The 13,905-nt window shown below is 65.4% G+C and overlaps 5 protein-coding genes across 5 annotated transcripts in view; 3 read left to right on the top strand and 2 right to left on the bottom strand.

The window, feature by feature from the left end:
* Positions 1–4,393, bottom strand: part of PFL1_06365 (uncharacterized protein) — a gene marked incomplete at both ends in the record, with an annotated part of 5,658 nt that extends 1,265 nt beyond the window's left edge. The window contains 3 exons of the mRNA XM_007883906.1: positions 32–1,611; positions 1,733–3,959; positions 4,133–4,393. Of these exons, the coding sequence (XP_007882097.1) occupies positions 32–1,611; positions 1,733–3,959; positions 4,133–4,393 (4,068 nt within the window). The remainder of the gene's footprint in view (positions 1–31; positions 1,612–1,732; positions 3,960–4,132) is intronic.
* An 830-nt stretch (positions 4,394–5,223) lies between these two features.
* Positions 5,224–6,125, top strand: PFL1_06366 (uncharacterized protein; the record flags this gene model as incomplete). The annotated part of the gene is made up of 2 exons (XM_007883907.1): positions 5,224–5,823; positions 5,913–6,125. 2 exons carry the CDS (start codon positions 5,224–5,226, stop codon positions 6,123–6,125), a joined length of 813 nt encoding a protein of 270 aa, XP_007882098.1.
* Positions 6,126–6,711: 586 nt separating this feature from the next.
* On the top strand, positions 6,712–8,386 carry PFL1_06367 (uncharacterized protein; the record flags this gene model as incomplete). The annotated part of the gene is made up of 5 exons (XM_007883908.1): positions 6,712–7,351; positions 7,457–7,538; positions 7,660–7,726; positions 7,853–8,088; positions 8,305–8,386. 5 exons carry the CDS (start codon positions 6,712–6,714, stop codon positions 8,384–8,386), a joined length of 1,107 nt encoding a protein of 368 aa, XP_007882099.1.
* A 270-nt stretch (positions 8,387–8,656) lies between these two features.
* On the bottom strand, positions 8,657–11,240 carry PFL1_06368 (uncharacterized protein; the record flags this gene model as incomplete). Its single annotated transcript, XM_007883909.1, has 7 exons — positions 8,657–8,706; positions 8,845–8,882; positions 9,007–9,015; positions 9,110–9,143; positions 9,276–9,356; positions 9,491–9,832; positions 9,953–11,240. The coding sequence occupies 7 exons, from the start codon at positions 11,238–11,240 to the stop codon at positions 8,657–8,659; spliced, it is 1,842 nt and encodes a 613-aa protein (XP_007882100.1).
* Positions 11,241–12,943: 1,703 nt separating this feature from the next.
* Positions 12,944–13,905, top strand: part of PFL1_06369 (uncharacterized protein) — a gene marked incomplete at both ends in the record, with an annotated part of 1,629 nt that continues 667 nt past the window's right edge. The window contains 3 exons of the mRNA XM_007883910.1: positions 12,944–13,072; positions 13,161–13,540; positions 13,660–13,883. Coding sequence (XP_007882101.1) covers positions 12,944–13,072; positions 13,161–13,540; positions 13,660–13,883 — 733 coding nt within the window. The remainder of the gene's footprint in view (positions 13,073–13,160; positions 13,541–13,659; positions 13,884–13,905) is intronic.

Consider the following 13,905-nt stretch of genomic DNA (forward strand, 5'->3'; position numbering starts at 1 on the left):
TCCCCGTGCCGCTGGTGGCCGCGGTGCCGACGCCCGCGTCCTTGATCGTCGCCACAAGGCTCTCGGAAACAGAGCGTCCGGATGCGCCGGCAAGGGGGTTGGCGTCCGAGGACAAAGCCGCGCCTTTGGCAGACAGCGGCTTGTAGGTGAACGTGGCCGTTGGCTTGTCCTCGACCTTACCGTCAGTGGCGGCATCCTTGCTGCGGGGCACGACGAATCCCTTGGTGACGACGCTGGCTGGCAACGCGCCTGGGGTCTTGGCCTCGGCGGACGTTGCCTTGGAGGGCACTGGCTTGACGATCGAGGCCGAAGGGCCGGAAGGATCCGCAGCGGCGGCGTTGGGCGAAACCTCGGCATCGGCGTTGTCCTCGATCGTCTCGAGCTTCGAGAGCTGCTCGTAGGCGCTGCGCCGGATCGCCTTCCGCAGCGACGGCACCAGCATCTTTTCGTTGTAGGGCAGGCTGGTCTTGGGCTCGCGGTCGAAGCCCGACTTGCTGTCATAGAAGGAGCCGTAGCCGTAGCCCGCGCCCGGGCTGCGCCGGGACATGCTGATCGAAATAGCAGAGGCCGACGCGCCGCTCCCGCTTGCGGAAGAAGGATCGGCGCCAGACGGTGAGGCGATCCCAGCCCTGGGTGCGCCCAGCGCAGGGCCACGCATCGGCCGTCCTCCGACCGCACCGCCAGCAGCGAGGAACCGGGCGGGAGGGGCCACGTTCATGGGAACGGAGCGGCCAAGACCAGCGTCGCCATCGTCTGGCTGGCTCGACTCGGACTCGCGGATCTTGCGCTGCCACGCCGCCCACTTCTGGTCGTCCTCCTCGTCCAGCTGGTACTTGGACTTGCCTCCCTTCTGCGACTTCGACGTCTTGGGCGACCACAGACTGCGGTGCGAGGGCGCATTGGGCGCCACGCTGAGCCGGATCTCGGTATCTGCGTCCTCCTTGGCCTTTTTGGCCGAGACGCTTCCGGTGCTGCCGCCGCCGACTGCGCGCGACTTTGAGCCGGAACGCCCGACGACGTTGCCCGTCGTCGATGGCGAGCCGCTTGAAGGCTGGACCGAGTCGCTGTCAGCCACCATGCTCCGCCTGCCGCGCGAAATACTAGAGGGTCGGAAGGAGCCGCTGTAGCCGCGGTAGCCGTGGACCGAGGCTGATCCGACGACAAATGGCTCCGAGCCTCCGTCGTTGAAGCCCGCAGCCGTCTCGGGGACGACGCGGCCGTCGAGCCTGAGAGAAGCGGGATCGAAGCCGGAGTCATCGGCGTGCGCGAGGCTGGTGGCCAGATCCGACATGGCAGATTCCCTCGCAGCGAGCGCCGAGAACGAAGCAGCTCCGAAGCCCGGCATGTCGTCGACCGAGGCGCTGTCGTCGCGAACCGTGGTCTCGCGGTCGACTTCGTCGTCCCCTTCGGCATCGTCATCGTCATCCAGGGGAAAGTCGTCGCCCTGACCGCGCACGCGCCCGCTTACACCTCGACGGACGCCGGGCGGCGAGCCGTCCACGGGACGCGGCGCTTCAGTGTCCTCTTCCTCGACTGCGTCTGCCTCGTCGTCTTCTGCTTCGTTGTCATCGCCGTTTGCCTGGCTCTCCTCATCAATCTCGAAGACGGCCGCTGCGTGCCGGTTCGATTGTGGACGTAGTTGGAAGGGATGGAGGCACGAGCAGATGGTCAGCACAGCCGTTGACGGTCGACACGTGGCGTCGGAATACCACCCAACAACCCATTGACTCACCGTCCGTCTCATCCACCAGCTCTCGGCTTCCGTTGGCCACGTCGTCGTCGTCGTCGTCCGCGTCATCCTCGTCGTCTTCGGAGAGCACATCGTTGTCGACGGTGTCCTCGGCCTCTGCGAATGCAACCTTTTTCTCTGCCGGCCGGTGAGGCTTAGACTCGTTGGCGGTCGAGCCGGTGGCGTCGGCGGAAGGATTGTCGGTGGCCGACCCGTCGGCGGCGGTGGCAGAAGCACCCAGGACCGCTTTCGCCCGCGAGGCAGGCCCGTTGCCCGCCCTCGTCGCAGGCTTGAGCGGCTCCGTGTTTGACGGAGGGGGGTTCCTCGGCCGCAGCGTGACCTCGGCCGAAGGCTCGGGCGCAGACTGCGGAGAGACCAGCCTGCCGCCGACCTGGGGCGTGTCGGCGTCGGCCGTCTTGCCATCGTCGACGAGGACCGAGGCGGGTGCCTTGGACTTGTATGACGATGCCATGCCCGGCGGCGCCAGCTGCGAGGGGCCGGGTGCGCGCCCTTGTCGGCCCCGTGACGATGTCTCTGCCGGCGCTGTTGCCGGAGCATTTGCAGGCAGACCGCGCGGCGGCGGCGATGAGGCCAATTCGCCGGCCTGTAGTGGCGGTCGGCTCGGTCGGCTGCCCGTCTCGGACTCTCTCGCCAATGCGGCCACGCCTCGGCCCCTGCCGCGATCGGCCATCTCCGCCTCGTCCTCGGTGTTGACGCTCTCGTGGCTGGTCTCGCGCATCCTCTGACTGCGGTCGGAGCGCAGCGTCGCTTCGCCGCGTCGCGCGAGGGCGTTGTCGCTTTCGTCGTCCGAGTTGTTGTTGGAGTCGACGGTCGAGTTGGCGGTCGAGTTGACGGCCGACGTCATGGCCGAATGGTCACCCTCTGGATACCGCTCACGCAGCCTCCTCTTGCTGGCCCAGTCCTCGAGCTGCGGCGGGGGGTCGCGGCCGCGCATGGCAAACGAGGCGCTGAGGGCAGACAGCGATGTCGACATCGAAGCCGGCCTGCCTGCGGAGGACGTGCCCGCGCCATGCGCCGGCGTCGACCTTCGCTCGAATGCGGACGGTGGCAGGTCGAGGTCGTGGTCATGCTCGTGGTCACCAAGGTCCGGGTAGCCGTGGTGGGGCTGCGGCTGCGACGAGGAGCCGGAAGAGGACAGCGCCCCTGTCGCAGACGATGCGCCGGCTCCGACAAAATCGCGCGAACGGACTGCCTCCGGCGCTGCAACCGAGCTGCCGCGTCCGCGCCCCCTTTCGACGCCATTCAGGTTGCCCTTGCCGAGCGCCACCGACATGAGCGAGCCTGCGCCTCCGCCAGCCTGCAAGGAAGCCGCAGGCTTGCGTGCACGCGTCGCCTCGAGCAGCGCCTCGGCCTCGTCCCTAGTCCGCTTCTCGAGGGCCTCCATCTCGCGCCGCTTCTGGCGGACCAGCTCAAAGACCTCGGCCTCGGCCTTGGAGCGGAACTCGCGGAGGCGCTCGACGGCGGCCGAATCGAGCATCGAGGCGAGCGGGTGGCCGAGGCTGCTCCCAGCCAGCAGCGACATGGACGACGAAGCTGGAACACCGTTGCTCGTGCTGGCGGCGCCGGCCCCCGCTGATCCAGACGTGGCCCTGGGGGACTGGGGTGGCGAGGTGATGAGGTGTGCGGGCACGGCGGGCAAGGTGTAGGACATGGCGGCGCTGGGCAGTGGTCCGACCGACGGCCTGCGGTTGCCGCCGATCGAGGGTCGGCCGGGGTTGGACATGTCTGCCACCGGGACGGGCTCGGCGGTCTCTGCCTGGCTGGACGACGGAGTGGAGGCGTCGCGCTGGACGAGGATGCGGAAGGCAGGCGAGAAGAGGGTGCTCTTGTGCGCCTCTTGAGCCTCTTGGGGGGTGAGTGCATCGGGCAAGAGCACGACCTGGCCGTCTAGTGGGCGGACAAAGGGTTCGTAGGGGCGGGCGTCTCGGGAGGCGGCACGGACGCTGCTGCTGCTGCCTGTCGGGACGAGGCCAGACGGCTCGCGGCTGGGTGACTCGGGGGGAGGAGGCGCAGTGCTCGTGGTGGCGGTGGCGGCCGAGGCGGACGAGGAGGAAGCCGGGAGGAAACCATATGTCCTTGCGGGTCCAGGAGGAGCGGGCTTGGCGGCGCCGTAGACGAGGGTGGAGCAGTTGAGGCAGCGGGTGCAGGTGAGCGTGAGGCCAGTGTCGGGCAGCGATACGTTTTCGCGGGCGATGAGGTAGGGAAAGGTCTGCAAGACGGAGCGTTGAAAGGGAGGCGGAGGTGGGAATGTGAGAGCGGGTGAGCGTGCGTGTATGCGGGGATATAGGCCTGGAGATGGACCTAGGTTTCGCTGCCGCTGCAGCTGCCACGGCGGATGGCGAGTGGCAGAAGGGACAAGCGATGGCGGTGCAGACTACTCACTACGCGTACGCTGTCGCTGTCGGCGAGCTGTGCGGGTTTGAAGTGGTTGTCGGTGGTTTGGACGGGGTGGTCGTCGGTGAGACGGAGGCGGACGTTGAGGCACCTGCAGGACCACTCGTGGAGCGGGTATTCGTTGGCGGTTGCGGTCGATGCATTGGAGGGTGTGGTTGTGCGGGTTGTTGCGGCGGTGGTGTGCTGTGGTGTGGCCGGTGGTGCGGAAAAGGGATCGGCGGCGGTGGTGGTGGTGTCGGAGGGCGGCATGGTAGGCGCGGGGCGGTAGCCGCCAGAAGGAAAGGCGGGCGATGGGCAGGGGCGTCGGATGCTGTTGCGCTATTGGACGAGGTCTGCGCCAAGTAGGTGTGCGTGAAGGCCGGAGTGGACGTGACAGAGACGCCTGGCTGAGCGCTTGGCGTGTATGGGCCCTTGAATGCGGCGGGGGGGGGTCAAGGTGATGGGTTGCCGCCCGACGTCGCTCTTGGTCCGGCGCGGATGCAGAGAAGCGGCGTGGTGGGTGTACGAGGAACGCCGCGCGATGCGATGATGGACGACGCGGGCGACGGCGTGATGGCGGTGGTGGTGGGTGGTGGTGATGGTGGTGGTGGTGGGTGGTGGGAGTGCAAAGTGGCCCGAAGAAAGCGTGACGACAGGCGGGGGCTGCGCCCGACGCCCTGGGTCCTGGGCCTGCTGGCCAAACGGGAAAAAAAGCGAGGCCGGCAGAGATAGACAGGGCCTGGCTCGAGCGAGCGAGCGGGCGGGCGAGGAACCCTGACTCGAGCCTGAGCCCTGAGCCCTGAGCCCTGAGGCCTGGCTGGTTGGCCTGGCTTGGCTGCTTGGCTGCCCGGCTGCCCGCCTGCCAGACGAACCCTAGCCTGCCTTTCCGCGCGGCTGACTGGCAGGGCGCTGTCGAGGCCTGGCCTGGCTGCACCTTCGGCTCACCTCTCATCCCTGTCACTCTGGCTCCTCGCCTGGCCAACACCGCCACCACTACTACTACTACCACCACCACCAACCAGATCACACCCAGCTCACCGCTGCGCCGCCGTCGTCGAAACTACCCTCACGCCCGCTCCCACAACAGCCAGCCGCCCACCATGCAAATCAAGGGTACCTACGACGTCGTCCTCGTCCCTCTCGTCCTCCCCACCGCCTACCTCGTCCAGACCTTGCCCCCCTCGATCCGCTCCATCCAACCCTCGCCCTTTATCCCCTTTACAAGTCAGCAAATCGCCGCCCTCGGCATCGACGCCACCGACTTTGACCCCGACACACACCACCCCGTCATGCTCGAGCTGGGCTACCAGCACTCGACCGGCCCACCGCCCTTTGGCCTCAACTTCCAAGAGGCCAAGCTCGAGATCCTCGGCATGCGCCACCCGCACGCCCCCTCGGCATCCCGCCAGGGCTACGTCTTCAAGCAGCACATCCTGTTTGACTCGTTTGTGCTCAACCTCTCGTCCAACTGGCTAGCCGGCCTCCGCTCCGCCCGCACCACCTTCTCTCCCAAACAGTCGCCCGCATCCTACCCCGCATCGCACCAGGGCACGCTGCACTACAATGTCGAAAACTTTGTCGAGGCCACGTTTGAACGCACCACCGACGACACGCAGGAGACGGCGGCCGCCGCTGAGCTCATCCGGTGGGCGGGCAGGCCATGGTACGGCGCAAGGACGCCCAGAGCCACCTTGACCCAAGTGAGTCCACCCGATGCCTTGCCCCGGTCGTTTTAATCATGCGCTGTTGGCGTATGCTGACCTATCATCGTCGATTCGCTCCCCGCTAGTTCAACTTTGATCTGTCGACGCAGGCGTTTGAGCCGGTGGGCTACGAGGGCGTGGTGAGGATGCGGCCCGAGGCGTTTCTGGACGCGTCGGCATCGTCGCAGGGCGTCGAGGGGCTGTCTGGTGCGGAATGGATCGAGATGGACAAGGTGCGGGCATGGCGCTTCAAGGCAAGCTTTGCCAGCGAGGACTCGAAGGTGACAGATCGGGCCTGAGTCGGTCGGTCTGGTCGGGTCGATGACGGCGAGATGGCGCGTGTGCGCGTGAGGATGATGACGACGACGGCAGTGCTTGGGATGGATGGATGCAAGAGTCTTGCTCTTTTGGCGCTCTCGCCCTTGGTCGAGCGGATGCTTGTAGATTGGCATGGGTTGGGTGTGCTGGCGACGCTCTTGGGATCGACGGTGAGGGGGAGACCACGAGGGCCAGACGGCGTCGAGCGTCGAGCGGCGGAGCGTTTGGCAGGAGGGCCACCACCCGTTGCCTCCACATGTCCGACTTCCGAGGCCGCCAGTGGCGCTGCAGCCGACCTCGCAGCTGGCTGTTGCAGCAAACTGCCGGGCCTTGTTGGGGTTGCATCCCCTCGTCGCTCGCCGCTCGCCACTCCTGCAACCCATCACCTGCCTTGCCTTGCCACCGCCTCGCACCCACGCACAAACGCACCGCCGCTCTCCGTCCAGACGGATCCAACCGCACACCGCTCGGACATCACGGCATCCCGCTCGCTCTGATCTTGCAATCAACCCGCCACTCCAGCTCAACCAACGGGCAGCGCAAGAGAGCCAAAACCATCGACCGGCCATGCCGCCCTGGCACGCCGTGCGGGAAGACCTCTCGCTCCTCCACAGCTCCACCACATCCTCGGAGCTGCAATACACGGGCGCGTCCGAACACAGCTCGCTCTTGCACCGCATCTTTTCCCCCGACGCCGACGATGCCGAGTCCATCCCGACAGACGAGCAAGAGGCAAAGGCGATCCAGGCCATTCCGCAGATCGACCTGTCGCTCCGCCTCTCGACCCAGCCACAGTGCTGGATGAACGTCTTTGTCCCCCTCTCGCCGACATCGGAACGCACAGCTTCCTCCTCGGACCCACGCGACGACGCTGAGGATAAGGCATGGTCCGTCGAGGTCTCGGCGCCCAATTCTGACAGGCACAGGCTCCAGGAGTTGCAGGATGGGGTGCGGCAAAGGCACAAAGAGGTGGTAGATGAGATCGAGTCCCAGGGAGGTCTCGGCGTGGGGATATGGACCCTCTGGATGGATGCAAAGGACCTCGCTACAAACACTCTCGCGGCAGACGGCCATCAGACGGAGCCTCAAGCGACAGCGGCCAGCGGTGAGGCAACAGCCACAGCAACGGCCGGCGACAGCGGCGATGGCGACGCACAACAAGACGGTCAAAACGGCATAGAGATGAAGAGGTCCATCTTCTGGTCCCGTAAGTCCATCGAGTACCCTTGCTCTTGCTCTGCTCTGGTCCGCCCCGCCAAGGCGTCACTCACCCACCGCCTCCTCGATCCGCACGTCCTTGCTCCCCTTGCAGACCACCTGATAGCCCCTTCGAAGCGCAAGGATTTCACATCCCTCTGCTCCGAGCTCGACGTCTGGGGCCTCGTCAAGATCGGGTGCGTCGCCTCCCCCTCCCTTGCCCCGAACACTCCGCCCGACGTCGGCGTCGCCGCTGTCCGCACTCGTCCTGACTTCCTCTTCTGCTTGACATCCTCGTGTGCCAACGACCCGAACCAGATACCCGGGCTACCTCATCTTTGAAGGTCCGATAGAGGGTGTCGAGGAGATGGAACGACGCGTAAAGGTGTGCACCTCGCTCGGCCTCAGGTCCCGGATCGATGTTGGGTCGGGTCGGGGTGGCGTCGACAACGCGACTTCTGACGTGTCTTCCAGTCTGTCTGCACACCCATCCACCCACCCACCACGACAGGGCATGCAATGGCACGCTCTAACACTACGATCAACACACACCTTCCTCTTCCCCTCCCCCTCCCCCTCCCTTCCTGGCGCTTCAGATGGGACACGAGGCGAGGTGAGACGGGAAGCGATCCGCACCTCGCCACTCTCGCGCGGCCACGCCGCCAACCACAATGCGGGCAAGGACGCGCAGGAAAAGGTACGGACGGGGTACGAGGAGGTCGAGAGCGTCGGCGAAATCGTACAGAGGTACGTTGTTGCGCCCCCCCTTTTCTTCTTCTTCTTCTTCACCTGGCAGCAAGGCAAGCCTTGAAGGGGGGTTCCGTCGACTTCCTCGCAATCGCACCGGCAAGAAGGAAGGGCTGATTCCTTGGCCGCCTTTCATCCCCTCCGCCCTGTTATCCCTTGGCCCTTTTTGCCGTCTCGTTCGTTTCATCCCTGCCGACTCCCCTCGTACGCATCCAGACTGAGGTGCATCGACATGGACGAGGCTGAAATCGTCCAGAGCCTCGGCATCCGCACGGCCAAGGGATCAGGGCTGGCCTGACACGCGGCCGTCGGACCGGACCGTCGCATGCACGATCGTAAAGCAAACCAGGGCAAACCAGGGCAAATAACGCACCTGGGACGCACGAGGTCGCCAACAAGAGAGGGTGGGGCTGTAGAAGCAGATGCAGCAAAAGGAGCGTGTGTATGTATTACCGCGCCGATGTCGCGGGCCCGTCGATCCTCTCTATCCTCGTCCGCGCCGTCCTCTATCTGTCCGACTTCGTGAACAAGACGCGTCGAGAAGCGCGAGACCCCCGAGGGCGGCAGTCTAAAGGCCCCGATACTCGGTCACGATGGCCGCCATTCGCACCGCTTGACCTGCGTAGCGGGGCGGGGTGGGAGCGTGAGGGCGTGCAGGAGAAGACGGGAGAGTCAGCCAGCCGGTCGTCGTTGCCACAGGGTGTGGAGAGGGAAACGAGATGAGAGCGGAGGACGAGGAAGACGAGGTACACGTACCGTCGGTGAATTCCGTCAGGCATTCGTCGTTCGAGTAGCTGTGTGGAAAAAGAGGACGGACGATGTCGGTGTCTTTGCGTCAGCGGTGAGTGGGCGGGCGGGGCGGGCGAACAACGTCACCGCGTTGGCATCGAGTCGGCCGGATGAAAGGACAATACGCACTCCATGTAGCTGGCAACAGTGCGGGGCGGGGCGAAGAGAGCAGAAAAGGGAGGGTCAGCAAGATGCGTGGCGAGAGAGGAGACCAACCGCCGAACGGACTCACTTGTGGATGCTGTCGACTCCGCCGCCGGGGCAGCCTGGTGTGCGGCAGGACCGAGGGTGAGGGCGATGGCGGGATGTCAGCTGGCGGCTTCAAGAATGAGATTCGGCAGGCGGGCCGAGACAAGGATGCCGGCTTGCTGGCTTGCTGGCTGACTAGCACTACTCACTGTCCTGCCGAGCGGGACAGCCGCTGGTGGCCTGGCTCTGGGGCGGGGTGTCGTCGACCAGGTCGCCCGGCGCGGCGCAGCCTATCCATCCACGATCCGATCGGATCCGATCCGAGCGGACGACGCAGCAAGAGACGGGGCAAGGAAGGAGAAGCTCGTCAGTCGATGCGCTCGCACCTGATCTCACCGTTCCGTTCGGGGCGGCCGACACTCACCTCCTTGGAAAACATGGTAGAGACCGAGCCAGTGTCCGACCTCGTGGGTGGCTGTCTTTCCCATATTGTACCCCAGCTCGTTGCCACCGGGCACCGTCGAGTACTGGAACACGACGCCGTCCTGCTTGAGGGCGTCGCGCGCGTCCCACGGAAACGTGGCGTACCCAAGCAGGTTGTTTGAGAAATTGACGCTGTACAAATTGAGCACCTTTTCATCGCCGCGGTGGTTGGCGTTCTTGAGCTCGTCCTGCTGCGTGCTGCCCGGCGCCACGTTGCGGAACCAGTCAGCATTGTCGACGTAGTTTGTCGCGTTGAGCGCGAATTGGAAGCCGTACTTGGAGTCTGCGGTCCGGGGAGGCGGGAGATGTTGTGATGGTCGTCAGTATTCAGATCAGTCGGTGGCTCCATACTGCAGGGACCACGGGGGGCGGGGCCTGCTGCGCTGCGCTGCACGGCACCTACAGTCAGAGTTGAGCACGTCGACCTGCTGATTGATCTGGGACGAGGTGAGGTTACCCTCCTTGCCATCGTGCACGACGTGGAAGACGACGTCGACGCTCTTTTTGGCGTCGGCGAGGATCTGGGCGTTGGTGAGCGAGCGGCCCTTGTCCTCGCGGCTCTCGCGCAGCTTGGTCAGCCGCTTCTTCTCCTTCTGCACCAGCGCCAGCGTCAGGGTGTCGATCGTCTTGTTCTTGTTCTCGGGCTGCGCGCAGAAACGCGTGCGCGGGATCAGCGCTCCCCGCAGCGAGGACAGGTTCGCCGACGCTGGAGCCTGAGCCTGGGCCGTCGCGTTCGACGCCGTTGACGCGGTCGAGGGGAGCTGGGTGGACGAGGAAGAGGACGTGGTGTTGGCGCTCGCGCTGTGGTTCGAGGCGAGGCTCGACGTCGAGTTGAAGACCGTGGCGGGGAAGTTGGCCGACGAGGGACGCGACGGCGCCTCGTCCGCCTCTGGCTCGGCCTCGTCATCGGCATCTTCGGCGGCATCGTCAGCCAGGTTGGCCAGCGGAGCGGCAGCAGCGGCTGCGGTGGCTGCACCCGCACCTGCCGCTGACCCAGCGACGGCGGCCTTTGGGAGCTTGGTCTCTCCCGCGCCCTTGGCTGTCGGCTGGACGAGGCCGTTCATCCCCTTCTTGCCTTCGCCGGCCTTTTTGACGTCGTCGTGCGACTTGCTCATGCCCTTGGTCGTCGCCTTGGCCTTGCCGTGTTTGTCGTCCTGGCCACGGTCCTCGCCTTTGCTCTTGCCCTTGGCCGTCGTGGCGGCGGTGCTCGACCTGTCCTTTCCTTTTCCTTTTCCGCTCTGCGTGTCCGTATCCGTGTCCATGCCCCTGTGCCTGCTCTTTCCCTTTGTCAACTTCTTCTCGCCTGCGTCCTTGCTCTTGGCGCCGCCCTTCTCGCTCTGGCCCTTGCTCTGGCCCTTCTTGTCCGCCTTTGACTCGCCGGCCTTTTTCTTTTCTTCCCTTGGCGGCTCCGTCTGCAGCTTGATGGGTCCGCCGCTGCCGTGCGAGATCATCATCATCAGCTGCTGACGCTGCTGATCCTCGCTGGGAGCAGCCGTAGAGGCAGCGGCCTGGCTCGCAGCGCGAGAAGGGTCCGAGGCGGGGATGGTCTCGGTGCCGGGAGCATTTCCGCTGCGGGACGCGAGGTCGCTCTGGGGCTGGGCGTGGTCAGAGATGGGCCGGGCGACGGTGCTGTGATGGGCGACGAGCACCGAGAGCGTCACGAGGGTGGCAAACGAGCGCGAGAGCTGCATCCTTGCGAGCGTCTATGTGTGGATATGGGAGGGTGGTGCGATCTGTTGGGGAAGTGGGAAGGGGTTGTGAGGGGCGACGTGTAAGCACAGCTCGATGGGAGGGGTATCAGATGGGTCAGTCTATGAGTGGGCAGGGCGAGTCGCTGGGGCCACGGTTTGGAGTCGATGCTTGACGATACGGAGGGTGTTGACGAAGCGACGGCCAAGCTCCGGGCTGGCTATCGAGCTTGGAGGGAGGTGTCCTGGGTGTTGTTGAGCGTCCTGCTCGGTGGGATCGCGTCGAGAGCCTGCTCCTCGATGTGGTACGTGTTCGGGGTCTAGCGCCTGTCTCGAAACAAGAGGGATCCTGCTCTGCTGCTTGAGCCTGTTGCGTCGAGCCTGTCGAAGCGCTGCGAGAAAAGTCAAGGCGTAAAAGGCGATGGAGAAAGCTCGGACCTGCGAGCAAGGATTGGCGGGCGGCGGTGGAGTGAAGCAGGCTGGCCGAGGAGAGAAGTGGCAACAAGGGGGCTTTGACCGGCAAAGCTGGCGAAGTGGAAGGCAGGCAGAGCAAGGTTGTCGGAGCGGTGAGAGGACGAGCAGGGTGGGGTTAGAGAGAGAGAAGGTCTCAGGGCGGAGGATGGCCGGTCTCAGTGGTTTATGTATCTGCCTGGCCTGCGGCGGCGCGAGGCCTGGGGGTTTCATCAAGGAGGGCATGGGAGAGCAAGATGTTCTAGACGACATTGGACGGTCGATGAGATGAGACGAGATGAGATGTGCAGCTGCTTGTGCCTGCGGGGAAGGGAGAGGGGGAGCTCGTCTAGATCAAGGGGCTGTAGAAAGTGGATCAAGGATCGGGCGCCGAGGGGAGAAGCTGGGCAATGATGGGTGACAGGACAAAGGAGGCGAGATGAGAGACAGGGGAGGCCGTGGTGGAAGTTGAGACCAGGCTAGTGCGTGTACCGGTGCCTAGAGCGCGGGGGCAACGATGAGGGTGAGCATGTCGTCGATTGTGTGTGCCACTGTTGGACTCTGACTGTGAAGGGACAAGGGGCGAGAGCAGACGGGGACTGATGGGGCGGGCTGCGCTGCGATTTCGAGCCACGCATCACGGAGGGATGGAGGCGAGAGGCGAGGGGGAAGATGCCAACGACACTTGAGCCAGCGCGCGGTACGTGACATGTCAAGCCCAGGCTGGCGGGGCGGCCTGCCCGATGATCTGGCCGATGCGAGGTTGGAGCCTGGTAAAGATGTCCCGATGAAAGGGTCATCGGGGTTGAGGCGACGACGGCGGACCGGACCGGTGCCTCCGGATTGGGCGCGAGTGGAGGGCGAAGCGGTGCGGCGGTTGCGGTGCGGTGCGGTGTTGGCCCGCGCCCTCTGTGTTCCCCCCACCTCGAGCGACGCCAGGAGTGGCCAGCCCGAATGCTGGCTTCCTTGGCCCTTGACCACCTTGCTCAGGCTTCCGGTCCGGTCCAGCAGGTCATCGCCCCCGACTGCTACTCGTTCCTTCCTGCCCTCACACCACCAACCAACCAACCTAGACAGCCTTGGCGCCATCAACCTCTTACCCCTGACAAGGTGAGCATCCCAGGCCGACCCATCATAAAGCCTTGCCCGCCCTCGTCTCTCGCCCCCGCCCACGGCTGAGCACCGCCTTCCCCCCCGTCTGCCTACTCTCGACCCCTTCTACACCATCCTCGTCGCCCACACCTCGGCCCGTCGTCATGGCACCCACTGCTCTATCCACGCCCACCCCAGCCCAGCCTTCCACCTCCGCCATCCCCGCAAAGGCCAACAACACCATGACGACCAACCTCAGCGCCGTCCTCCACGGCCCAAAGGACCTCCGCGTCGTAAGTCGTCGCCGCTGCCCTCAAAACCCCGAGTCCATTCTTCGTCCCCCATCTCACCTTCCCAATCATCGCACCCCTTGCCCACCAGGTCTCGCGCCCCATCGAGGCCCCCGCACCCACCGAGGTCCAGATCCGCGTGCGCTGCACCGGCCTCTGCGGCTCCGACCTCCACTACTACATCCACGGCCGCAACGGCGACTTTGCCCTCCAGCACCCAATGTGCCTCGGCCACGAGTCCGGCGGCGAGATTGTCGCCCTCGGCGCAGACGTCGCCGCCTCCCAGGCCCTCTCCATCGGCGACCGCGTCGCCATCGAGGCAGGCAGGATGTGCGGCGCCTGCCAAAAGTGCAAGGAGGGCAGGTACAACCTCTGCAAAAACATGCGCTTCGCCAGCAGCGCAAAGACCTTCCCCCATCTCGACGGCACCCTCCAGAGGTTCATGAACTGGCCCGCCGCCCTCGTCCACAGGTGAGTCGTCGTCGGCCGTGCCGCAAGCACGGGATCCGGAGCAAAGGCCGGGTGTATCCTCATGCTGACCTTTGCCGCCCACCAACTGGCCTCTGTCTACCCCCCGTGCGCACCCGCAGGCTTCCGGAAAACGTGTCGTACACCTCGGCAGCGCTCTGTGAGCCGCTGTCGGTCGTGCTCCAGGGCATTCGACGGTCCAACCTGCAGGCGGGCCAGTCGGTCCTCGTCCTCGGTGCAGGCGCCGTCGGCCTGCTCGCCTGCGCAGCCGCAAAGGCCTCGGGAGCGTCCTACGTCGCCGCCGCCGACATCGACGAGGGCCGCCTCGCCTTTGCGCGCGCCAACGGTTGGGTCGACGGCACCTTCCT

This window comes from Pseudozyma flocculosa (assembly GCF_000417875.1).
Source record: "Pseudozyma flocculosa PF-1 unplaced genomic scaffold scaffold00025, whole genome shotgun sequence".
Lineage (NCBI taxonomy): Eukaryota > Fungi > Basidiomycota > Ustilaginomycetes > Ustilaginales > Ustilaginaceae > Pseudozyma > Pseudozyma flocculosa.